Source organism: Polyodon spathula, chromosome 22, assembly GCF_017654505.1.
Source record: "Polyodon spathula isolate WHYD16114869_AA chromosome 22, ASM1765450v1, whole genome shotgun sequence".
Classification (NCBI taxonomy): domain Eukaryota; kingdom Metazoa; phylum Chordata; class Actinopteri; order Acipenseriformes; family Polyodontidae; genus Polyodon; species Polyodon spathula.
Window position 1 is genome coordinate 23,892,107 of NC_054555.1, and position 25,933 is coordinate 23,918,039.

Genomic DNA, 25,933 nt, shown 5'->3' on the forward strand with positions numbered 1-25,933 from the left:
GTCTTTTCATTCACACAAAGTCAGAAAAAAACAACAATATGAATCCAAATTAACATGTGTTTATACTAAAGTAATACAAAAATGACTACAAAAGATTTAGAAGTGAGTAGTTTTTCGAGATTTACAATTATACTGTAAATTTACAGTATAATTGTAAATCTCAAAACTAAATCTTTTGTAGTCATTTTTGTATTACTTTAGTATAAACACATGTTAATTTGGATTCATATTGTTGTTTTTTTCTGACTTTATGTGAACGAAAAGACACAAAAGCTCCCGTTTTCTCATTGGAAATAGTGATATTCCAAATATCACGTCCTGGTCACAAAAGCAAAGTTTGTGGGGAATAATAGCCATTTTCTATACTTTTGAGGCATAATCAATTAGGAAATAACACTTACTACCCAGGAACAAAAATTGTGTTACATAGTGCTATCATTGACATGAAGTAATATCCCTACTCTCCATTTAGGAGAACAAAGGAAATGAATGAACTTTTAAGGAACTACTTGCACCAAGCAGATGAATACAAAAAATTATAAATAAGACATCAGTACGGCCGTGCACTAACAACAAAATGACTGCCTCCTGTAATGAGCTTTGTTAATGTGGCTTTGTTGATTTGTAATTGTAGAATTCCGCTGACAGGCTGTCAGATTTTCCCTGCTCCTCTTCAATAGATAAAGAGCTTATGGTTTGCACCAACGACTCCTCTTCGTGCTTTTGTTCCTTTCTTACACGGTCAAGTTTAACCTTGGTACCTGGAAAAGAGTCAGGTAAAACAAAATCCCTATTGCATTTTATTATAATATACATCTGAGATCATTTCAACCAACTAAATTCACATTTTTTTTGCCTGGCCCAAGTATAACAGTACCCATAACCAGTCAGTGACATCACTCAGATATGAGACAGACTCCTGGTAAATGTGGATTTTCCTGAGTTGTGCCTTACCTGTCAGACACTTCCTTTGTGTCCCTATCTTTGTCTTTGCTTTGCTGGTTCTTCTCTGGTTGGAGGCTGGCACGCTGGACTGCACCCTAATGTCATGAACACACTTTACATTAAATAGACACATACACACAACCCTACTGGAAATATACATTATCACTGAGACTCTAGTGTCGTTTTTCAGGACTTCTAACACACATCTCTAAAGGTTTTATACCAAGGAAATGTATTTTACTGTTTTCAATAAGGAAAGGTGATTACACTCTGGAATGAACAGACTACAGACCTGTGTCCTCCATCTATTATGCTGGGGAGAATAATGTTCCCAGTGTGGGTTTGTCTGTGACCCCCTGGTATGAGCTTGCTATTTCGGAGAGGTTCAGTCCTCTTGCCCACTTGGGACAGGGTCTGCTGGTGGAGCAGCACTTTGGCACTGGAGTTTGAATTTTCACATGACATGATGGAGCCTACACACAGCAACAAGAATTTGAGTTATTAAGCTTGATCTGGATATAGAATACCTTTCTTCACAACTTATATCTTGGGGAAAAAAAGACCAAACACATGAACTGAAATACAGGTTTTGTTTACATGAAAAAAAGAAAGATAGTTTGCTGTGGATAAACAACACCCCACAGGTACACTAACAAATCCGAGAATTACAGAACCAAATTAGGAGAGAATGTGCAAACATCACACCTGACCTTACCAAAACTTAACGGTACACTGTAATTTTGCATATTTTTCCCATGGTTACGCTTTGCATTGACCATGGTTTTGCCATATCTCTAGGCTTTATAATGGTCACCTATGCATTTTCACTATGCTTTATTACACAGTACTATGCTTTTACTATGATACATGTTTAAAAGGGCTAGCAGCATGGGCTCAATTCAAGCTCAGTGTTTTTCACATGTTTCATTTTACAGTATAATAGGAACACAAAATATCCAATGACTGATATAACACTCTTGCTTCACGAGTTACCAGTGCATTGCTCTAGTCTAGTGTACATGCCAACCCCCTCTCCTACCTGCACTAAGCGCACACCTGTTTGCATGCAGTGGCTACACTCAGTATATACCTGTTTGCATGCAGTGCTGCAGCATGTTCAGATACTGCCTCCTTATCTGTGTGCGCAAGTGTTCTGTGCTGTAGACATTGGCAATGCTGCACAGATACCTCTTCTGTCCTGTAGTCAAGTCCGGGTGCTGAAATAACCAAACCACAGAAAATATACAGTATACATTATATATGCATGTGAGTAACTGACAACCAAAACCGCACTATTTTAGGGAATTCCATTACCTAATTTGTGTTTATTAGTCAGGTATGGACTTATTAAATATAGTTCACTAATTATGCTGTTTATCATGAAGCTGAACTGTATATAAAATAAAATAAAATGTTCTGTGTTGTTTTATAGAACGACAGAATACATTATCTAGATTGGAAAGTAAATAAAGTGCGATTGAAAAGCAACCCACCAACAAAATAAAAAGATGTGTTCTCTAATTCCCCCCCCCCCCAAAGAGTGTTGCTTATGAGTCACCTTATACTGTACCTGCAGAAAGGGGGCAGCCCTCATTGACTTGGGAATGTGTACAGTTTTCAGTTGGGGTGTGCTGGACAGCTGCATGGCTTTAGAATGCAATGTCTCTTGGTTCTTGATTGTAGCTGTGTGGTCTGTAACAGCAAGGAGAAAAACTAAACATGGTACAGAAAGTCACAAACCTGGCAGAACTTTGTGTGTGTGTGTGTGTGTGTTCTAAATCATTTAAACTATCTAAACCTCCTAGTGTGCTATCAGTGGCCCGAATTAAACACTATAAACAATATCCAGGCTATACAGACATTAGTGAAGAGCACTTCCTCGTTAGATGCAGAGTTAGTAAAAGGGGGTTTTATGGAGTTTAATTCTTATATTAGTTAATTTACTCACTCATGGCCAGTGATATTTTACAAAAGAAATGGGTCGTCGTCCGTCCCGTTCCCCCCCCATCCCCCCAGTCTAGACAGGGATCCTTTAGTTCATGGATGAATGGTTTAGAATATGCATGTGTCCACAGTGTTTCTCCGAATACATCCACAACTTTAAACACTCAAAACTAAAGTCAAGCAGGCAAACATTTTGGCTACTTACTGCTTGCATCTTGCATTACCTTCTGCTATGCTATACAAAGGTTACTCTGAACTGTGCTTACCTGTGTATCTGTTACTCTGTGGGTAGCAATGTACTGCTGACCTTTAACGATGTGAATTAGTATTATTATTATTATTCGTTATATGTTATCAGTTTAAATGTGATTTCTATTAATGCAGCTTCCAAATTGCATTTTTATAAAACATTAATTTCCTTGAAACTGACATGTGAGGAACCTGCTCCTGTTTGCTTTCCAGCATCACCACAGTAACCTGGACGCTGAAAAAAAAGCCTCTCTCTGTTACTCAGACCTTGCAGACAGTGAATCCCTATTATTTCGATGGAAAATAAGGAAGTAAAATGTGTGGCACACACACACACACAAAGTCTGGAGACACTGGACAAGGGCAAAAATTCTAGTATCTACTAGAATGATAAGGAGGCAGAACTGGGTAACTGACCGGCCATTCAATTTTACATTAAAATATAATTCACGTCACAATGCAGACAAATTATATATATATATATACCTGGTCCCGTCAAATGAAATGTTGTTGGGGCAGTTTATGTTAAAACCCCCCTAAAGGTTTTGTAGCCTATAGTTTTACTACTTTAAAAAAATGTACATAAAATAAACTTTAAAAATATTTATGCAAAGACTTTCTCGACATGGACTTTATAATATAATAACAAAACATGTAATTGCAATACACGTAACCAAAAACATTACAGCCCTCATTTTAAAATGTTGCAAGTACACAACATGTATTTTTAAAGACGGTCGGCTATTGGCGCAAGTGTCTGCATGGTGCGTGCTTGCAGAGCTTCAATACAGTGTACAGACTCGTGCTGAATACTATTCCCTACATTGGCTCAAATCCTGCCCTTTGCAAAAAAAAAAAAAAAGGCCCACGTATCAATATATAACGACATCTGAAGGTAGTGCGCCTGGCCTATCAATGCTAGTTGTTTACAGACAGTGTATAACGTCCCTATATATATATATATAATATATATATATATATATATATATATATATATTATATATATATATATATAGATATATATATATATATATCGCCAGCAAATACACTTTCTGTAAACAACTTAAATATAAACAAAGAGGACAATATCAATAGCCCCGTAGTGATGACATAGCTAAGGGTTGATTACAGTTATATTAATGTTGCACTCATGTGTGTAAACTGTACAGTGTTACAGATGAGCAGAAAACACCATCCGAGACTTTTCAGAAACTTTACTACAAAATACATTTAATACATATGCAATGTATTACATTTAACAACCCTACATAAAGTATTACTATATCCATAATACTGCATTCAATATACACGTACACAGTATTCAGTAAGTAATACTGCATTGTAATACTATCGTAAACGGTATTGTCCTGAGTGAAATGGGCATTCAAATACTGAAGAGCTGTCGACTACAATAAGTAAGAGACAAAAGCAAACTCACCCGATACGACTAGGGCTAGTCCTTCAATGCACATCTAAATAGCCATGTGCCTCACATTGCTGTGCCAATGCGCGGCAGACTGAATATAAGGGTGCAGTAATATATCTAAATAAATCTTCTGTTGTAGGTCTTTGCATGTTTCCTAAGCAACCCTGCTGTGCTGTGCATCTAAGGCAGGCAAACCCTTGGGGATTATTGGCTCGCCACTGAAACTGAAGGCAAGAAACTATTATCTATCCAACACAGTATTCACAGACGGCTCTGAATACTCAGAATACTGATTTGAATTGAGTAATACATTGAAATACAAATTATATTAAAATACAATTATTATATATAAAATAATAATGTATTTGGCTCTGTGAAATAGTATAATAAGTATAACATATTCTGCAATGTATTCTTCAAATTTAAGTCTCACATATGTTTATAATTTGTTTCCAATAAACACGGTTTCCAAAATGGACAAAACAACAATGTGTGCTGCATATTTAAGCGATCGTTTGTTTTTAAGATTAGTGCATGGAGAGGTACTGGACACATTTCAAATTCTATTCAATCGCAATTATACACCATTACTTTAAAAATTACCTTAAAACGTGTTCTGTTTACTTTTTTATTCAACTGAAACTTGTTCAATTTCATACACTACAGAAATCAAAACCTGGAATGGTCCGTAATACCTAAGTCAACAGAGCGATCTGATTACACCGTGTAACAATTTTTTTTTTTTGTTCCTGGGTAGTAAGTGTTATTTAATTGCTTATGCCTCTAAGAATGCTTATTCCTTATGAATCCAAATTAATATGTATTTATACTAAAGTAATACAAAAATGACTACAAAAGATTTAGAAGTGAGTAGTTTTTCGAGATTTACAATTATACTGTATTTACAGTATAATCGTAAATCTCGAAAAACTGCTCACTTCTAAATCTTTTGTAGTCATTTTTGTATTACTTTAGTATAAATACATGTTAATTTGGATTCATATGTTGTTTTTTTCTGACTTTATGTGAACGAAAAGACACACATATGCCCGTTTTCCCATTGGAAATAGTGATATTTTGAAATATCACTGTCCTGGTAACAAAAGCAAAGTTTGTGGGGAATAATAGCCATTTTCTATACTTTTGAGGCATAAGCAATTAGGAAATAACACTTACTACCCAGGAACAAAATTGTGTTACATAGTGTTAATGTCTGTCTGAGTAATAACTACAGAAGTTATTTCGAAAACGTCTCAACGTTTGACTCAAACGCAGACCCGTAGAGCCAAATTGTGGCGGAAGTTGTCTGAAACAAGCATGGCGGGAGAAGTATCAGAAAGTGGACGAGAGTAACGTTATTATGTGGATTAAAGCAGGACACAGTATTTATTAAAATCTCTCTCGTACGGTGCAAGTTAAACAGAGACATGCCGAGATTTGCACAGCTCGTGATGGGTCCTGCTGGCAGTGGGAAGGTGAAATATTGAACTGTTTTGATATGTGGTTGCCATGATGATCAGCAGGGAATACAGAATAATTTTTTAAAAAATCCACAATAAGTATATATGAAGGCATTTATGTGTTGTTTCGTTCAGCTTGAAAGTGTATGTTTGTCCCTGAGATCCATTTAAACTAGTCCAAACCCGGTTTTTATTTACTTAGTTTTTTTTTTCCCCCACGGAATGTCAGATCAGTGCTGTTCTAAACGAACCCATGTGTAGGCAGTAAGGTACAACGATAAACACGTACAGATTGACCATCGGGGGAAATTATATGGGACACCTCACTGCATAAATGTGCTGTATTGTTTTATTAATATTGTATTCTATAAATAATGTTCAGTTTTATAAATCTTATTCCGGAATTTTATTCAGGGGTGAAATTCTCAACAAAACATGCAGGTAGCCCTATCCGCAACCTGGTGGAACAGACCTGTGTGTTAAAGTGATTTTTTTCCTACACGTAAACATTAAAGTGACATAATTTGAGTGACAATGAATAAATGCTTTTTAAAATGTATACATATCGGTACACGTTACATTTAATACGAAATAAGCCTTAAAAAATAACTGATAAAATAGAACCTATTCACCATAAACAAAGAAGCAGCAAATACTAATACAGCCACTGCTGTAAAGAGGGAGTTTTGTTTCAAGACTAACAAATATCCTAAAAAAGTGATGATTTTAGAAAAACATGGTGTATATATATATATATATATATATATATAGCTCTATATATATATATATATATATACAGCTCTGGAAAAAATTAAGAGACCACTGCAAAATTATCAGTTTCTCTGGTTTTACTATTTATAGGTATGTGTTTGGGTAAAATGAACATTTTTGTTTTATTCCATAAACTACTGACAGCATTTCTCCCAAATTCCAAATAAAAGTATTGTCATTTAGAGCATTTATTTGCAGAAAATGACAACTGGTCAAAATAACAAAAAAGATGCAGTGTTGTCAGACCTTGAATAATGCAAAGAAAATAAGTTCAGATTCATTTTTAAACAACACAATACTAATGTTTTAACTTAGGAAGAGTTCAGAAATCAATATTTGGTGGAATAAACCTGATTTTCAAGCACAGCTTTCATGCGTCTTGGCATGCTCTCCACCAGTCTTTCACATTGATGTTGGGTGACTTTATGCCACTCCTGGCGCAAAAATTCAAGCAGCTCGGCTTTGTTTGATGGCTTGTGACCATCCATCTTCCTCTTGATCACATTCCAGAGGTTTTCAGTGGGGTTCAGGTCTAGATTGGGCTGGCCATGACAGGGTCTTGATCTGGTGGTCCTCCATCCACACCTTGATTGACCTGGCTGTGTGGCATGGAGCATTGTCCTGCTGGAAAGACCAATCCTCAGAGTTGGGGAACATTGTCAGAGCAGAAGGAAGCAAGTTTTCTTCCAGGACGACCTTGTACTTGGCTTGATTCATGCGCCCTTCACTAAGACAAATCTGCCCGATTCCAGCCTTGCTGAAGCACCCCCAGATGAGTCCAATTTTCAGCTTTGCCCAACACCTGGTCGTCTAATGGTGAGACCTGGAGAGTCTTACAAGCCACAGTGTCTCGCACCCACTGTGAAATGTGGAGGATCGGTGATGATTTGGGGGTGCTTCAGCAAGGCTGGAATCGGGCAGCTTTGGCATGAATAAAGCCAAGTACAAGGTTGTCCTGGAATAAAACTTGCTTCCTTCTGCTCTGACGATGTTCCCCAACTCTGAGGATTGGTTAGGGTTATTTTTATGTTAATCCCTACTGCCCCACACATCACTTGCCTTTAGAAACTGCAGCGCAAATTCTAACAATGTTGTAAACCAGTTCAAGGCAAAATGCGCTATGATAATTTTCTAATATTTATCAACTATGTTGTTTATGCCGGACACTGACTTGGATTTTTGTCTTCAAATTAATGGGCAGCAATGGTCATTCAAATATTCAGATAGTTTCTCTGCACTAGTTAAGACAATAATATTACTCTATGCTGCTGTTTTCACATGGCACTGCTAAAGTCTTCTCTAGTCGATCAACCAGTGAGCCTGATGCAATCAAAATGGGCGGAAATGTGTGACACAGAATAAAATAAAATCTGATCAGAATGAAAGCTCAGCCAATCAACATGCAGTTATTGTACAGACAGTAATGCTGTCCAATAACAGCTAACAGAAGCACTAAGAGGAATCAGAATGCAAGCAGTGTGGACTGTGGGCATGAAATCTGGATAGCAATGTCGATTGAGATAAGGTTGAAGAGAGGAGTTGAAAAGCAGATGAAATAAGTCCTGATTCCCAGTACTGGCAGAATGTCACCCCTGACTGTATTGCATTCTTACATGCTGGGTTTCCTATCTGTGAACTCTACTGTACCACTGTATCTTCACAATTGGTTTCGTCATCTATTGGCAGTCCAGCTTCCTCCTGTCGTAGCCTTCATGCTACTCTGTGAACTACGCAGACAAATTCCTGCTTTCGAGTGTTGAAATTTCACATTCTGTAGCCTTGTATTTCGGTTAATTATAGAACACATTTGTTAGATCTGATTCCAGCACAGATGAGTTATTTGACAGCTTGTTTATGTTTTTGTTCCAACTCTTACCAGAGCACGTACTGTGCCACCATTGTCCAGCATTGTGAGGCCATCAACCGGTCAGTACAGGTGGTGAACCTGGATCCAGCAGCTGAGTATTTCGCATATCCCGTCATGGCAGGTAGGTAACAGTGTGCTGTGGCTTTGGAGCCATGTGCACGTTACAGTATGAAGCACTTGAAACACACCTGCAGAGATGGATGGCAAGATAGATCTCCCAGACTAGTGGAAAAAGCTTTAAACATGCCAAGGTGTTTAGAAACAAATAAAACCAAATGAGGGAAAACACTGAGTGTCAGTATTTATTATCAGTATTTTTAATGGTAAAGTATGTGTAGTACAGTATAAGTTGTACCTTTGATGGAAGCAAGACCCACTGCATAGCAGTGCGATCCATTCCTGGTTTAATACGACACACCTGAGCTTGATACCTATACACATGCTAATCAAGCGTGTATTAAACCTGGAATGGGTGTAACTGCTATGCATTAGGAGTCTTATTTCCGTCCCTGGTGTATCTAATTTGTATTGACAGACAATCACAAATACAAGTTGATTAATTACCTGAAACAGCAAGGTGTCGGTGCTTCCTTTTAAGTCCGTGCCGTGTCTTCCCCAGATATCAGAGAGCTGATTCAGGTGGATGATGTGATGGAGGATGACACTCTAAGGTTCGGCCCGAACGGAGGGCTTGTTTTCTGCATGGAGTATTTAGCTAACAACTTCAGCTGGCTGGAGGAATGTCTGGGACATGTTGAGGATGACTACGTACTGTTTGACTGTCCAGGTAATGTTTACATTACATTTTCTATCCAGGATAAATTAGAGTGTGTGTTCTGATGGCAGAGTGGTTTATGAATGTACTCTGGGGGATGTGTTCTGATCAGAGTGGTTTATGAATATTCTCTGGGGGGTGTGTTCTGCTCAGAGTGGTTTATGAATATTCTCTGGGGGGGGGGGTGTTCTGATCAGAGTGGTTTATGAATATTCTCTGGGGGGGGTGTGTTCTGATCAGAGTGGTTTATGAATATTCTCTGGGGGGTGTGTTCTGATCAGAGTGGTTTATGAATATTCTCTGGGGGATGTGTTCTGATCAGAGTGGTTTATGAATATTCTCTGGGGGGTGTGTTCTGATCAGAGTGGTTTATGAATATTCTCTGGGGGGTGTGTTCTGATCAGAGTGGTTTATGAATATTCTCTGGGGGGTGTGTTCTGATCAGAGTGGTTTATGAATATTCTCTGGGGGGTGTGTTCTGATCAGAGTGGTTTATGAATATTCCCGGGGGGGTGTGTTCTGATCAGAGTGGTTTATGAATATTCTCTGGGGGGTGTGTTCTGATCAGAGTGGTTTATGAATATTCTCTGGGGGGTGTGTTCTGATCAGAGTGGTTTATGAATATTCTCTTGGGGTGTGTTCTGATCAGAGTGGTTTATGAATATTCTCTGGGGGGTGTGTTCTGATCAGAGTGGTTTATGAATATTTGGGGTGTGTTCTGATCAGAGTGGTTTATGAATATTCTCCGGGGGGTGTGTTCTGATCAGAGTGGTTTATGAATATTCTCTGGGGGTGTGTTCTGATCAGAGTGGTTTATGAATATTCTCGGGGGGTGTGTTCTGATCAGAGTGGTTTATGAATATTCTCTGGGGTGTGTTCTGATCAGAGTGGTTTATGAATATTCTCTGGGGGTGTGTTCTGATCAGAGTGGTTTATGAATATTCTCTGGGGTGTGTTCTGATCAGAGTGGTTTATGAATATTCCCGGGGGTGTGTGTTCTGATCAGAGTGGTTTATGAATATTCTCTGGGGGTGTGTTCTGATCAGAGTGGTTTATGAATATTCTCTTGGGGGTGTGTTCTGATCAGAGTGGTTTATGAATATTCTCTTGGGGGTGTGTTCTGATCAGAGTGGTTTATGAATATTCTCTTGGGGGTGTGTTCTGATCAGAGTGGTTTATGAATATTCTCTTGGGGGTGTGTTCTGATCAGAGTGGTTTATGAATATTCTCTTGGGGGTGTGTTCTGATCAGAGTGGTTTATGAATACTCTCTTGGGGGTGTGTTCTGATCAGAGTGGTTTATGAATATTCTCTTGGGGGTGTGTTCTGATCAGAGTGGTTTATGAATATTCTCTGGGGGTGTGTTCTGATCAGAGTGGTTTATGAATATTCTCTGGGGGTGTGTTCTGATCAGAGTGGTTTATGAATATTCTCTGGGGGGTGTGTTCTGATCAGAGTGGTTTATGAATATTCTCCGGGGGTGTGTGTTCTGATCAGAGTGGTTTATGAATATTCTCCGGGGGTGTGTGTTCTGATCAGAGTGGTTTATGAATATTCTCGGGGGGGTGTGTTCTGATCAGAGTGGTTTATGAATATTCTCGGGGGGTGTGTTCTGATCAGAGTGGTTTATGAATATTCTCTGTGGGGTGTGTTCTGATCAGAGTGGTTTATGAATATTCCCGGGGGGTGTGTTCTGATCAGAGTGGTTTATGAATATTCTCGGGGGGTGTGTTCTGATCAGAGTGGTTTATGAATATTCTCTGGGGGTGTGTTCTGATCAGAGTGGTTTATGAATATTCCCGGGGGTGTGTGTTCTGATCAGAGTGGTTTATGAATATTCCCGGGGGGTGTGTTCTGATCAGAGTGGTTTATGAATATTCTCGGGGGGTGTGTTCTGATCAGAGTGGTTTATGAATATTCTCGGGGGGTGTGTTCTGATCAGAGTGGTTTATGAATATTCTCTGGGGGGTGTGTTCTGATCAGAGTGGTTTATGAATACTCTCTTGGGGGTGTGTTCTGATCAGAGTGGTTTATGAATATTCCCGGGGGGGTGTGTTCTGATCAGAGTGGTTTATGAATATTCCCGGGGGTGTGTGTTCTGATCAGAGTGGTTTATGAATATTCCCGGGGGTGTGTGTTCTGATCAGAGTGTTTCTCTGTTGTGTTGCAGGTCAGATCGAGCTCTACACTCACCTGCCAGTGATGAAGCAGATTGTGGAGCAGCTCCAGCAGTGGGAGTTCAGAGTCTGTGGAGTGTTTCTCGTTGATTCTCAGTTCATGGTGGAGTCCTTTAAGGTGCCTGCTGCTTTAGTTTAAAATCACAAGACAAAACAAGACTGAAGGGGGATGAACATGGAAGCGTTAACCTGTAGGCTGTTGCTGTCTGTTTATTATTTGAGTGTTGCGCTCCTCGTCCTCCTGTCTCGCCAGCAGACCTGGGGTCAATTTACAATTGTAATTGCGGGATTCGTAATTAATTGCAGTTACAGTGTAACTATAGCTGAATCTTGGTACACCTGCGTAATTGTGATTATACTATATCATTGACTGATTACAGTTTAATTATGCATTTTTGTCATTTGATCATTATTCTTGTATTCAACCACTTTTAGTGACCCCAGTTTTGAAAAAAAAAAAAAAAAGTTACATGTTATGTTTTCTGTGTTTGTAACTGTGATTTATTGCTTGGTTATTTCAAATAAATAGACTAAACATATACCGAGCATCAAAAGAAACATCACTATTATAGCACATTTATTTTCGTTAAAAAATAAGGTATATAAATGATGGTCATTAAAGAAATGTTTTTGGTTTCTTTTTATTCACTCGATCATTCATCCTTGACAGTGACACGCTTGAGTGACTATGACTGAAGCACATGCACTTAATCACCTAGTTAGTGAGACAGTTGATTGGACACTGGATATGGAGTGATTTCAGCTGTTGAATTGCAAGCTTGAATAAAAGCAATAAAGAAAATCACAGACAATATGCCACGTCTGTCAAGAGAGCAGCGCCTTCATGCAATTGGCATGTTGGAGGCTGGACTAGGGCAGCGTACTGTGGCTCGTCATCTTGGGTACTCACAGCCAGCAAATTTCAAACCTGGCGAGACGGTATAACCAGACACACTGTCAATAACAAGCCACGAACTGGGAGACCAAGAGTCACAACATCTGGCCAAGATCGACAGATCATTTTGCAGCATCTTTGTGATGTCAACTGTTAATCAGCACAATAAAAAGTCACTGCACAGAGTTTGTCATTTGCCGATCACATCTAGTGAATTTTATCCAGATATAAGTGATAAGTTTCTTTTGATGCTCAGTATATTAATGCTTGTAGTTGTTTGTGTTACTTTCTAGTGTAATTGTAATAACTTCAGCATCATTCTAACTGAACAAAGTAGTATTGTAATTGCAATTCAGCAAATAATGCTGCTGTAAATGTAATTGTAATTAGCCTCTGGTCTGCTTTCCAGTTCATCTCAGGTACCATGGCAGCGCTGAGTGCAATGGTGTCCCTGGAAATCTCTCAGGTCAACATCATGACCAAGATAGACTTGCTCAGCAAGAAAGCCAAGAGGGAGATTGAAAAGTAGGTTGAAAAGGTTTCCTATGAATAGACATTGCAATTAAAAAATAAGTGGTGCAAGAATAATTGTATTTGCAAAATGCTAACCAACAAATATTTCAAACCATTTAAGATTATTATTATTTTTTTTGTCTTCAGATATTTAGACCCGGATATGTACTGTTTACTTGAAGATAATAGCACTACACTGAGAAGTGAAAAGTTTAAGAAACTAACCAAAGCTATCTGTGGTTTGGTAAGTCTAGCAAACAATCTGCATACAGAACTATATGTGTAATATGTGTGTGTGTTATGTATATGTAGCTTAGTCATGTCTTCTCTCTGTGTCTAGATTGATGACTACAGCATGGTTCGTTTCTTGATGTTTGACCGCACAGATGAAGAGGGTATTAACATCGTCCTGCAGCACATTGACTTTGCCATCCAGTACGGTGAGGACCTGGAGTTCAAAGAGCCCAAGGTGAGAGCTCGGGAGGAAATTCTTCAAAGTCCACGGCTTGATCTGAGGCGTGGTGTTCCGCTTTTCAGTGCGCTTGCTGTTCTGTGCTACAGCTGTACTCTTCAGATAGTGCTGCTTTAAAAGATAGATCGACTGAAATAATGTATTGGCTTTTATTTTTTTATATTTCTGTGATGAAAATGTACGTCATAATGACCCTAAACAGTGTCAGGGAAATTCTACTAACTTGGCATAGTAATAACTTTCTGTATTTGCGTTCATGAACTCAAGTTAAGAAGTCCAGAAAATGCCATGGTGAAAAAGAGCAGTAACATTTCTGCTAAGTGGAACCTGTCTGTTCAAACAGACCTGAAAGCTAAAAGCAAGGTTGGCACAAAGTGCTTCTGGTGCTTGTTAATCACGTGAGTGCCTGTCTGCTGGCCTGCAACTGAACCGCTTTCCTTATATTGCAGGTGATGGAAGAGGAGCCCAATGATGCAAACTATGATGCATTTTTCCAAGACAAAGTGTGCAAATGAAGCAGAAGAAATACTGAATGAAAATCAGCGACCTCCTCCTTGGTCTTCTTGACAGTATATTATTTATAAAACAAGCAATAACATCTTCAATAAGATCCTCTCTGCTGTCTGGTCACTTCTTTTGAAATACTTGTTTCTTCATGTAGAATAATTGGTTGTGAGCGATGTGACGTCATCTTCTTCTGGATCTTGAACAATGTGGAAAATTAAAGGTTAACAGAAATTGGTCTGGAAGTGTTAAGGAGTTCAGCCTAAAAAAAATTGCGCCCTAAATCTTTTCAGTTAGTAACCTTGGTCAATGAGGGCTGTGCAGTGTGTTTATTCAGGAAAAAACATTACCAGCCATTGTTCACCCACGAGAAAGCAACAGGAAAGATAGATTGCAGAGCAGAGTACCAGCCGAAAAGTTATTGTACTAATATCAGCCTTACTTTCGATTTGATACTATCTAAAAACAGCATGCTCATTTACTTCATTAATTGAAGGGTTATTTATTACTGCTTCGAAAGCTGGAATAATTTACATCACTGTAGTTGAAAACTCAAATATTACTCAACCTATCAAGCTGGTTTATTTTTGTATGTTTGTCAATGTATGTAAATGCGTTGTATAAAGAAACCTCGTTATCTCTGATGTATTGTGTTTTTTCTTATTTTTATTTGAACATCATTGAGGGTATTGTTTGCAAACCTTGTTTTGAAATACAGTACCTTGAAGATGCTTGCAAATGCATGTTGGTGGTGAGAGGGGAACTCTGTGTGTGGGTGGGTGGGTGTTAGTTTGAGTGTTTTGTGTGAGGGCGTGGTTTAAGAAGCCAGTACAAAGACTACATGTTACCTGAGAAGTAGCGAAATAATATTGTTCAAAGTTGTTTCTTTCTAGTTTTTTGTAGTGTTTTATTTTCCTTTCCGAGAAAATGGGGGCAAACACCATTCTACTTGCCAGTAAAAAAATAAACAAATAAATAAATAAATCATTAACATTAGCGCTGACAAATATAATGCGCATTAAAAGCACTAGCTGCAATAGCAACCAACCTATGTAATTGCTAAAGGATGAAGACCATTCCGGTAGAAAGCTGATATAAAATACAATAGCCATTGTCGGTACTGATTTTGTCCTGTAGTTAATATAAGTTTAGATTGGTCTTTTTTGATTGGGGCTCTTGGCTAGTTATAGCTACGCGACCTCAATATTGGCGCCACCTTGCGGCGTATTTGCTTCATCACAAGTATTAAGGTGGAAGCGTTTTCTCACTTCCTGAAGCCGCAGTTCAGGGTGGGCCTGCGGAAGTATTGTGCAAACACAGGGACAGTCTGACACAATTTCTTTCCTTTTAGATTTCCTTGAATAAAATAGACTCAACATGCCGGTGAGTTTTGTTTAATATAAGCGCTCGTTTTGTGGGTTTCGTTTTTATTGAAATGTATAATTTAATTATGTAAATGGGAGAACAGGCGTGAATAGAGGAAGTCAGTTCCACGCCCTGATTAAATTAATTAGATAAACTTTGCTTTTTTTCTCTCATTTAATTAAATGGGTACAATTTAATTTTCGGTAAGTGCTGAATGCCTAAACGGTATACATTGCAATATGCTCCTTACCGTATACTACAACACCAGTTGGACTTTCCGTACAGACAGAAAAAGAAATGCCTTTTTATTTTCTTGTGTATGTTTATTATAAGACGTTTAAAAATTAGGGCAGTAGTATTTTATTAGTGGTAGCGGTAGGTATTGTTTTCTCCGGGCTAGTATTTGTTGATGCAGCACAAGAGCATTACACTACCGGCGTTGAATTTCTAGTGAACCACAGACATCACCAGTTCAATTTTGTATTTCGTGACCTGCTGTTTTATTTATTGTTAAGCTCTGATGTTAGAAATTTAAACGCATAAATACAAATGTGTAATAATATAACGCACTGCAAAGCAGTGTGCATATTTCTGCTTTGTTTAAAAGCGCGTCTTGTTTAACGTAGTCCTCCTTTGTCAAGTAACTTCCATTTTTGACAGGCTTACCACTCCACTCTCATGGACTCTAATACCAAATTCATTGGTAACATGGCACTGCTGCCGCTCAGAACACAATTCAAAGGGCCAGCTCCCAGAGAAAGTAAGTTTAGTTTCCCCAGACTTTGTTCTGTTTTTACTAATTCTAAACAAAACCAAATTTAGATAGCAATCGATGTAAGCTGTATATTTTGTAGGCTGAAGGATACATTGCATTTAAGTGATGGAAGTGAGACTCCCATTGCATAGCAGTTTGAGTTATTTTCATCTCTGAATTAAACTGAACCCAGGACTCCAGAGGTGAAAGGGGCCCAAATACTGAAGGTTTAGCCTTTGCCCCATCTAGACTATCACTTTTGCTTGCAATTATTTTCAAGTTCAAAATGCCTCCCGCAAATGTAAAACAAAGCTACTGGTTTACTTTTAGACTCTTGCTTGTTTCTGAAATCATCATGTTTGCATTGCCTCCTCCTTTAGCCAAAGATACAGACATCCTTGATGAAGCCATCTACTATTTTAAAGCCAATGTCTTTTTCAAAAATTATGAAATCAAGGTAAGAAAATATTAAGTGATGGGCCCTGGGCCTGTTCCCTAAACCTGTAAGCTGTTTTCACCCTTTATCAATATCGTGACCATATTGTAACATCTCATTAGTGTTATTCAATGGGCCTAGACAATCTAATGTTAAAACCTAATAGTTTCACATGCACAAATGTGCCCTAGACTGAATAAATTCATGTTCAAATTCAAATTCAAACAGTAGATTCATAAATGTTTGCAATTTGAAAAATAAAACATTAGGTTTCATAGTAAAAATGCATGTTGTGTGCTGTGCAGCTCAGTAAACTGCTACACCAAGCCCTGGTGTTTGGCTCCAGGGCTCCTGTCTCTGTGTAGGAGCAGCATGCCTGAGCCTGTTCTGTCCTTTTCTACAGCCTGACAGTTTTATTGTGCTGCTGAAGCTTCTGAACATATCTTCTTAAAAGTCACAAAAACCATACATTTAAGATGTTCTTCATGTATGAGTTATTCTATTTCCCAACAAACAAGACTTTGCCACGCTTTACCCAGTTCTGACTAAAAATGGTTGTTCTCATTGCAGAATGAAGCAGACAGGACTTTGATTTATGTAACTCTATATATTTCCGAATGTCTAAAGAAACTTCAGAAGGTAAGAAAGGCTATAGAAAGGCCTACATATTGCAATATGACTTTCTGAATGCAGATTTTCACAAACAGTTTGCAGGAAGGTTGTGAATTAATTAGTGACCAATGGCCATAAAAAGGAAGTAGTGAGAATATCAGAAGTACAGGATTACCAAAGACTAAGTATACTGTAGCAAATGTAATGCCACTTTATAATATTTAGAGGACAATAGAAGGTTACCGACTGAACACAAGTTAGTTATAAAGTATGTGGACTTCCCATTGTTTTCAGTGCAACTCCCGAAGCCAGGGAGAGAAGGAGATGTACACTCTGGGGATTACCAACTTCCCAATGCCTGGGGAGCCAGGGTTCCCTCTGAACGGCATGTACGCCAAGCCCACTAACAAGCAGGAGGAAGGTGAGAGGGGTCCAGGTCTTTCCTCTGGTGTACATGCTCCACAGCTAATGTAAACACTCCCTCGTAATGGAACTGTTTTACAGTGTGATGCGGTAGTGGCTCCCCATTTTCCAGTTCCACTTTGCGGATCTATTCAGTTGATCTGGTCTGTGATGGGTCTAAGTAACACCACCATTTAGGTTTTGAAATAGGGCCTCTTGATTTACCGAGCTTATAGAAATCAAACATTTAACTGTGTCTCTCTTTGGTGTATTTCACTCAAAGCAATTGATAAACTCATGGAGGGTCATCATGTAATGGTGTTAATGATATTTGGATCTACAGCTGTTTTAGACTAATTGAAAAGACAGCCTTGTGGTCCCTCAATTCAGTCTCCAGATTGTGCACTGTGCTGGGTGTGGTTGTGAAGGCAGGATGAAATGATACAAACTAAACGGCACGTCCCCTTTCAAATCCAGCAAATTGTATACAGTTTTGTTCAGACATTATTTTCACAGTATATATATATTTATGCATTAGCAGAACCCATAACCCATGTTGTACAGTATCTAGAAATAACCAACACAATCATACAAAAAGTGATGCAGTGAAAAGAGTTAAAATCCAGGTCATCTTTAGCCATAAATCTTTTAGGTAATGATTAATTAAACACAAATGTACAAAATCCCAGCTGATGTTTACCTGTAAAATAGTGTAGTAACTAAGTTGCACAGAATATTATATGTGTTTTTAAATACTGATATTCACAAGAACAAAATAAAGAACAGGATATTAAACACAAAGTAATACTGTCTTTAAATCACTCTGTACCTGCAGAAACCATGAGGACCTATTTGCAGCAGATAAGACAGGAGACTGGCTTGAGGCTGTGTGAGAAAGTGTTTGATCCTCAGACTGATAAACCCAGCAAGGTGAGATGCTGTGCATTTAAAAATAGCATGCACCTTTATTATACAAGGTAATGTGGTGTATGTAATAAGCAATTGGTGTATGTGTACATTGCTACTAAATTAATTTACTAAAACTACATACCTTTTTTTTTTTTCCTTTCCCAAATAGTTTCAGTTAGATAACATCCTGTGAGGTGGAGTTGACTTTTCAGTTATATCGTACAATAATCCCCTAGCAAATTAGACCGATACAAGTTCTTAATGTGTTATAGGACAGATACTCAATGTGATATTGTGGTTTATTGTTAAAACACAACAGAACTGGCAACTGTAGAAGCATAGCAGAGAAGATTGAAGTAAAGTTTGCAAGTATCCAAGCCTAGATCCGAACAGCACGCATTCCCATCCTTATCATTTGTCTTTTCTTTGCAGTGGTGGATCTGCTTTGTGAAGAGGCAGTTCATGAACAAGAGCCTGTCTGCTCCTGGCCAATAAAACACAATGAGAAACTAGAGAGAGAACAAACTGTGCTTTGCAGCTGGATGTAACTGTTTTTGAGCATTTGTTTTGCCATGGTGGTTTTTAAAGTGTGTGGATATAATGAAACTGCCATGCCTTCTTTTTAGGGGTAAAAAATGAGGTCAGACAATGACAGGCATTTTTGATACTATATACAGTACAGCATGTTAAGCTGGTGCTTAATAAAGAACAGTTTAATCTTATGTATTTAGTTGTTTTACAGAAGTAAAGACAAATCGTCTCTTCATTAGCATTCTTGGATTCAAGTGTGATTATTTAGATTCCATTTTAAATAACTCATTATTTCCTGCTACATTACAAAGCCAAATTTCGCTGCTGCTGAGTGTTTTCTTCAAATTTGTTAAAATTTAATCCTGCTTTTAAAGCCTTGTATAAAATTACTTATTTGCTTACTGTACTAAAATGTAATTAATAAAATACATTTCGTTTACACAGTTCCTGTCCTTTTAAACAAGAAAATGGATTTGGGGGGCTGTGCATGTTAAAACACAACATAAGACTACCCAAGTAAGACCTGAGACAGGGATTTTAAACAGAATGCACCACCTTCTACAAAAATATTCAGCATTTTAGCATTTCATGGGGTGCAGCCACCCCCACCTTCTCCATCCTGTACACAATAAGGACTTTAACGTGGCACCGAAGCCTGGGACTGGTAACGAGGGAGCACTCAATGGGCGAGAATGTAAAACATGAAGACACTGACCTTCCAAACAGGAATGAGGAGGCTACAATGTGATAAAGGGTTTGTTGTCAGGTATGTTTGTGAATAAAATGTGAATAAAAAAAGTGCAAAGAGGGGAAATAGCACCTCTAAATGCAATTGTCTGCAAACACAATTCATAAAAATGAGTAGTTGGGTGCTTAAGTGAAATCTGTAATACACCCAAACTCTGTGGAGGGATGCAGGGCCATGCATGAACACAAAACTGATCTCGAATGAATATTGCTATGAACAAGGAGGTAGTATCTGGGACACCACTGAGTCGATGTGTTTAAACACGCAGTACATCAAAATCAACAGCAAGTGTGGAGAAGCACAGTGGATTTGTGATTTAAGAAAGGCGATACATTTAACACAGGTTTAAACTCTGCCTGTATACATGAATAAAACAAATGAATTCTGTCCAGACAGCATTATTAAATGTTTTACATTTTTATTGGGCTCAGATTAAATACAATTTACAGAGAGAAACAAAACTTAAGTAAAAGGAACTGGGGTAACAATTTAACACAATAAATTGAACTAACATTAAATTATATGCAGTAAAAAAAATCTATAACAAACTGACTAAATAAAGGGTGTGTAAGGTTAGAGGACTATTGCTTGATGACATTTGGTATGTGAATATTCTAAAAAAAAAAAATAAATAAAAAAAGACACTGAAACCACTTTGTCAGAGTCACCCCTGGTCCATGAAAAAAAAAAAAAAAAAAAACACCTTTTATACAAAAGTCTGGCATTAACTAAAGGTTTAAAAAAAAAAAAAAGCAATTTTTTTCAATCAAATGGGACTGTAAGCCAAAGTCAATAGAGGATTATGTGACATTACACTATAATTAGGGCTTCTGATTTTCAGTGTTTTACCCTGACTTTTTATACTCTCCTTTACAAATTAAATTGATACCTGTTAAGCCACGCAGGCATTTCAACTGAGAAATGTGTCAATAGTAAAATTGATTTAATTTGCAATTTTTTCTGTGAAACTAAACGGGCCTTTAAAAATCATCTCAGCCTTAATTTTTCATTTACAGGCAGAACGTTTTTAAAAAGAAGTACAGAAGTCAGCGTAAAACACAGAAAGCCCTAACTATAATATACTACCAGAGTGGTATACAATATACATGTTGTTATCAATGATATTAACAAAACCTTTCTATGACATTATCAGAGATTGGACTGAATACATTCTTCAAAAGCAACACTTCCACATTTTAAAATACAGAAACACCTGCCATATCACTGTCAACAGGGGTGGAAGGCATAAGCAATTGAATGCGTTTTAAACTGGCAGTAGAACTAAACTAGAACTGGATCAGGACTTAAGTACTGCTAGGGTTTATACAGCATGTACTAGGGTGGAACAATATAGGTGTCCCTTAAAATCTGTCTCACTGGAAAGAAAACTCAAAAAGAAATCTCAAAATTGCATAAGAAACCTGGCATGAAGTAGAAACAATCTGCAGCATTTATAAAAGCAAGTCATTTACAGTAGTGACATATCTTACATTGGTTAGAATATTCAAAATAAATAAATGTACAATTCCAGGTAGTAAACTAAAGTTATTTAACTTTTTCAAATTTGTATTTATTTTTGTATTATGTATCTTCAGGACCAGAAGCCTTTCAGGTGGCTAGAGCAAGTTCCTGATGATCAAAAACAGGGTGTAAAATACAAAACCCAGCCTCAGTGGAAGAGCAAAGTATTTCATTCAGTCCTTCTTACAAACCTGTAACAGGAGAAAATAATAATAATAATAATATTTCTAATGATTTAGGGGTATCCCATTAACTCCCAATTTTTCTTGGGGTTAAAATCAATTAAAATCTGACTTAATCAAAGCAGCCCTGCAAGAGTACTTACTAAAATTCCCCCCTTTGTTGCAACTTAATTTGAATGAATGTTTTAGGCTACTACAATTCCATATCTTCTGGGACTTAAAAGATACAGCATTAATTATTTGTTAACATGCTTGGATTAGTACATTTAAAGAAAGGAAGCAATTATGTAATATTGCAAACAGACTGACTCCGGTTAACTTATTTTATGACATTCACTTACCCCCTAGATTCTAGAGGCGAGTGCTGAAGACTAGTCAAAGGCCATTTCCTGACTTTTCCGTACGCACCTCGCCACCTTCCTCTTGAATTCACCGTTCGGGTCCTCCCGCCACTCTTTCTGCAACAGCAAAGCGAATTTCAATATGGGATGCGTCTCTCTGAAGTGACAGCACCTTTACAACAAAAACACAAGTGCAGAGAATTGTTCTCTACAGAAATACGCAAAGTGTTGCAGACATTCAGAAAGAAGCAGGAATATTTAATGAAATGAAGAATGAATCCACTGTTAAATCTAACATGAAATACTGGACTACTATTACAGCTTTTATTTGAGATTAAATAAAATATCTAAATTATTTTATATATATATATATATATATATATATATATATATATATATATATATATTTTTTTTTAAATGGTCTCAAGCCTGAAATTCTAGGCGATGCAAAACTTTTGACCACAGCTGTAGAAATGCAAGAAGAACACTTATTCGTTGATAGAACACTGCGTGCGTGTTAGTTCATTATTAAACTCAACGCTGCTTCACTCACGCCTGCGTCGACGTTGGCGGGCGAGTCGCTGTTGGGGTCAGCCAGCATGGAGATCACACTGATCATGATGGTCTCCACGGTGTGGATGGGCAGCCAGCGCTCTTCTGGCTTCTCATACCCAAACTTGTCCTCGCCGGGCTCGTGTAGGATTGAGATGCAGACATCACCATTTTTAGCAACTGGGGAACACACAAGGGAAATTACGAGCAGGCCAGTAGTCAGGGGTACATTTTTGACCCTCAGAAGTTTAACACATCTGTCAACTGATCTGCAAACCTTAGCCAGATTCACAATCTCCACCAATTCCATTATGGTTTCTTTGTATGCGTTTCACATATAATTGCCTTATTCTGCTACAAGACTGAGAAGTTATAAATAGTTATGTGTGTCAATGTGTAGATATTCTTGTAGATTAGTCCTCTCATAGAAGTGTTGAATGTTATTAACCAAAGATGTAACGATTCTGTCGAACATTTCGCAGGAGGTTCAATGCTGCAGATGCAGATTCTTACCGTTCGGATGCCAGAGTTCAGTGATGAACTTCATCTTAGGCGGCCGCAAAGGGTAGTCATAGGGAAAGGTCAGGTAAGCCTTGAAAAATCCGCCTTCACTAAAATAAAATACAAACAAAATAAGGGAAGTTGAGTCACACTTAGAAATTGCTTAAAAACCTGAAGCACTGTCACTATTGTGCATGTTGCTTTTAGTGTCTCTATCAATACAGTCGACTTGACCCGGTAAAGTTGTCACTCAAGTCCTACCTTTTTGGCAAGATTTCTTGTTTAATTCTTCTGCTTTCTTATAAACCCTTTCCTGCCATATTTTCGAAATAAAAAAAAATTCTGAATGAATGCACCAGATCCCCCTGGTTTTAACATGTTTGCGAGTTTCACAACGCTGCCAAGCAAGCAACCAGTTATAACTTTTTGCCAATACGCAATCCCAGCAATAGAAAAAAAGTAGGGATCACAATAATGCACACGATGACACTTGCGCATCTAAACTAGATACATTTTAATATGCAGCCCACAAAGCTTTACCATGCTTGGCAATACAAACCAACACACAGCTGTAGCTTAAAACCTGTGCACTTACAACAGCGTGTCTTGTGGTCCAATAATGACAACCTCCCATTTGTAGATGTCATCGTCATCTATCAGCCCAGCAGAAAACCCTTCCACTGGGTTCTTGTTGAGTTCTGCAATGACAGAAGGTAGGATTGCTACTATACAATAAGCCAGCCGTCACTGAAATACAAAATCGCTGCCTCAGTCCATTAAATCTGCAGAGGGAAGAGTTCATCTCTTGTGCAGCTTGATGAGAAATGAGAACAATGCACCATTATAAATACACTACATTCTAGGTTAGGTACAAACTTGGCTTCTATTAATTTCCATGGAAATATGTCATGCCCTCTGCCATGTTCCTGAGGCACAGCATAAGGATACTGTCTATGTAAGGCAATGGCTGTAGATACCAGAATACATGATGAGTTTACACTGAAATTGGGTAAATACAGCTCAGGTGGACCAGGGAAGGGGGAGGGGCTAGTTGATCCTTTAAGGCAACTTATTTAAAGAGATTTTAAATTATCAAAACATTATTTGTCTAGGTCACCACAATATGAACAAAAATAAAATATATCCAAGGCCATCAAAATGGCAATTTTAATCACTTTCTGACACCATCTCCCCACATGAGGCAGAAGCTACTTTTGCATGCACAGGACAGACACCTTCCCTATACTGGTACCCTTTCTCCATCACTTGTGATGTTATGCATAATCAAGCACAAATGGAGGAAACACTCCCACTTCAACTAGAATGACCTTAAATCACAAAAAAACAAAAACACACAAGATACTATACTTCACAGGTAACATTTCAACAACACCTATCTTTGCCTTTACTACTGTAGTACAATATTGGGGGGGGATCCAATATTTATTGCATAGAGATGTACAGTACCTACTGTTCTATTACCATCAAGTGAAGCATGAAGTTAGGCAGGACAGTAGATAAACACACTGCCTGCCGTTAAAACAGGCTATGAATCAGAAAGAATTAAAACAGTAGCTATTTCATATAAAGTGCGAGGTTATATGAAATACACACGCTGGGGCACTATTTTCCATTACCGGTACATTAGGGGGAAAAAAAGCAGCCTGCTCATAGGTTAGATTGATGAAATACTGATACGTTATCTTCAGTTTCCCCCAGATACAAGAGAACAATAAACGGTGCATGCCGGGTAAGGGCCAAGTCCAACAGAGCTATTTATTTCTTTCTTTATTTATTTATTTAACATCGCACCACAAGTCGTGGTATTAAAACAAAAGTGATCAGCCATCGACTCAGAATTAACAATAGATTTTGCAAAAGCAGCTCATTATTAATTTTTTTCTAAAGCTGTCACATTTGGGTGGCTATTTAATGGCTAGCCTCAAAAAGTGTTCTGGATTATTTATAAAATAATAATAATAATAATAATAATAATAATATGCATGCTTTAATATTATGTCAGAAACGATCTAGCATAACACGAACAGATGTAATGCGAAATTAAATATAAAAAAGTATTAATAATTGTTCCATTGAATGCCCCTTGATGATCTCATAATTGAGACGACCAGAAAACCATTCTTTGGTTTGAACAACTTAAAGACTTCGTTTCTGACTGCGTGATCATATTAAAACAAGAACAAGTTATCGTGCAAGTAAAGGCTTGCTGCTGTTCGTTTTAAAAATTGTATTAAACGGGGTATTACATAGAAATAACTAACAAATAACGTTGCACAGCTAAACCTGCCGCAATTTAAACCAAATTACATGTGACAGTAAACATGGCATGTCACACTCACTGTTCTGCTCGAAAAAAATTAATTACACATGAATAACATTCCCCAATAAATACACACCGCAGTATAACCGAGAAGGATACTTTCTTCAGAAAACATTGCACATATCAGTATTTTTTAAGAACCTAAACCATGCTTTGTAAACAAACCAACCACGACTGTTTTTGACCAATTAAAAAAAAAAAAAAAATTAAGCGAATGTTTACCTGCTAGCTGTTTCCTCAAGAGTAGCACTGACTGTTCAGTCATGGTTTACGGGCTTTTAAAGACGGATATGGAAAGCTGTAAAAATAATATAGATAGATAGATAAATAAATAAAGTAAAGTGGATGAAATGAAGTCTGCCGAGTAACACGCTGCTGTTGCCAGCCTGACACTTTCAGAGCTGCAGGACTGATTTAACACCCCTACACCGCATGCGCGTAGGAGCTGGCGACGCGGGGTTGCCCGACCTACTCCTGGTTAAAAATAACACTGCAGCAAACGAGCTAAACACCGTGAAGGGTTATAAAGATAACCTTATAAAACCGCGCACTGTTTCATAAATTTATCATAAATTAAAGTGCTGTACGCATCCTATCTGTGTGTACCCAGTACAGCACAGTGCCTGGAATTAAGCTCTACCTGCATTTATATATACCGTGGTATAAGAATCATGACACACATAATAAACTCTCATTTAATATTAGCAAAATAACATAAAAAAATGAAGACTCGTTCTGTAT

At 37.9% G+C, this 25,933-nt stretch overlaps 4 protein-coding genes across 5 annotated transcripts; 2 read left to right on the forward strand and 2 right to left on the reverse strand.

Annotated features, from left to right (window-relative positions):
• Positions 1-360: 360 nt before the first annotated feature.
• On the reverse strand, positions 361-4,828 carry LOC121297407. Its single transcript, XM_041223724.1, has 6 exons — positions 4,577-4,828; positions 2,516-2,637; positions 2,036-2,162; positions 1,238-1,418; positions 955-1,040; positions 361-761 (listed from the first exon to the last, which is right to left on the reverse strand). The coding sequence occupies exons 1-6, from the start codon at positions 4,608-4,610 to the stop codon at positions 604-606; spliced, it is 708 nt and encodes a 235-aa protein (XP_041079658.1). The 5' UTR covers positions 4,611-4,828; the 3' UTR covers positions 361-603.
• Positions 4,829-5,866: 1,038 nt separating this feature from the next.
• Positions 5,867-14,636, forward strand: LOC121297195 (GPN-loop GTPase 3-like). The gene is made up of 8 exons (XM_041223330.1): positions 5,867-6,039; positions 8,675-8,783; positions 9,282-9,449; positions 11,607-11,731; positions 12,918-13,033; positions 13,169-13,265; positions 13,362-13,490; positions 13,943-14,636. The coding sequence occupies exons 1-8, from the start codon at positions 5,992-5,994 to the stop codon at positions 14,006-14,008; spliced, it is 858 nt and encodes a 285-aa protein (XP_041079264.1). The 5' UTR covers positions 5,867-5,991; the 3' UTR covers positions 14,009-14,636.
• Positions 14,637-15,257: 621 nt separating this feature from the next.
• Positions 15,258-19,445, forward strand: LOC121297196 (actin-related protein 2/3 complex subunit 3-like). Its single transcript, XM_041223331.1, has 7 exons — positions 15,258-15,380; positions 16,023-16,122; positions 16,497-16,573; positions 17,123-17,191; positions 17,459-17,585; positions 18,402-18,496; positions 18,908-19,445. Exons 1-7 carry the CDS (start codon positions 15,375-15,377, stop codon positions 18,968-18,970), a joined length of 537 nt encoding a protein of 178 aa, XP_041079265.1. The 5' UTR covers positions 15,258-15,374; the 3' UTR covers positions 18,971-19,445.
• Positions 19,446-20,454: 1,009 nt separating this feature from the next.
• Positions 20,455-25,621, reverse strand: LOC121297197 (ubiquitin-conjugating enzyme E2 G1-like). Of its 2 annotated transcripts, XM_041223333.1 has the most exons (6): positions 25,415-25,618; positions 23,447-23,549; positions 22,864-22,961; positions 22,352-22,530; positions 21,799-21,915; positions 20,455-21,466 (listed from the first exon to the last, which is right to left on the reverse strand). In XM_041223333.1, exons 1-5 carry the CDS (start codon positions 25,455-25,457, stop codon positions 21,829-21,831), a joined length of 510 nt encoding a protein of 169 aa, XP_041079267.1. In that variant the 5' UTR covers positions 25,458-25,618; the 3' UTR covers positions 20,455-21,466; positions 21,799-21,828. The 2 variants fall into 2 exon arrangements, with proteins under 2 accessions (XP_041079267.1, XP_041079268.1); XM_041223334.1 differs by lacking the exon at positions 20,455-21,466 and having other exon boundaries at positions 21,799-21,970; positions 25,415-25,621.
• Positions 25,622-25,933: the final 312 nt, after the last annotated feature.

Excerpts from the sequence above, each read along its gene's own strand:
- LOC121297407 (XM_041223724.1), bottom strand. The coding sequence starts at position 4,610 with ATGTGCATTGAAGGACTAGCCCTAGTCGTATCGG. Across the intron at positions 1,041-1,237 it reads ATAATAGATGGAGGACACAG|GGTGCAGTCCAGCGTGCCAG; the intron begins GTCTGTAGTCTG and ends TCATGACATTAG. Across the intron at positions 762-954 it reads ACAAAGGAAGTGTCTGACAG|GTACCAAGGTTAAACTTGAC; the intron begins GTAAGGCACAAC and ends ACTCTTTTCCAG.
- LOC121297195 (XM_041223330.1), top strand. The coding sequence starts at position 5,992 with ATGCCGAGATTTGCACAGCTCGTGATGGGTCCTGCTGGCAGTGGGAAG. Across the intron at positions 6,040-8,674 it reads GTCCTGCTGGCAGTGGGAAG|AGCACGTACTGTGCCACCAT; the intron begins GTGAAATATTGA and ends AACTCTTACCAG. Across the intron at positions 13,034-13,168 it reads GCCAAGAGGGAGATTGAAAA|ATATTTAGACCCGGATATGT; the intron begins GTAGGTTGAAAA and ends TTTTGTCTTCAG.
- LOC121297196 (XM_041223331.1), top strand. Across the intron at positions 16,574-17,122 it reads TCAAAAATTATGAAATCAAG|AATGAAGCAGACAGGACTTT; the intron begins GTAAGAAAATAT and ends TTCTCATTGCAG. Across the intron at positions 17,192-17,458 it reads GTCTAAAGAAACTTCAGAAG|TGCAACTCCCGAAGCCAGGG; the intron begins GTAAGAAAGGCT and ends CATTGTTTTCAG.
- LOC121297197 (XM_041223333.1), bottom strand. The coding sequence starts at position 25,457 with ATGACTGAACAGTCAGTGCTACTCTTGAGGAAACAGCTAGCAG. Across the intron at positions 22,962-23,446 it reads GGACCACAAGACACGCTGTT|TGAAGGCGGATTTTTCAAGG; the intron begins GTAAGTGCACAG and ends ATTTTATTTTAG. Across the intron at positions 21,916-22,351 it reads CCGCCAACGTCGACGCAGGC|AAAGAGTGGCGGGAGGACCC; the intron begins GTGAGTGAAGCA and ends TTGCTGTTGCAG.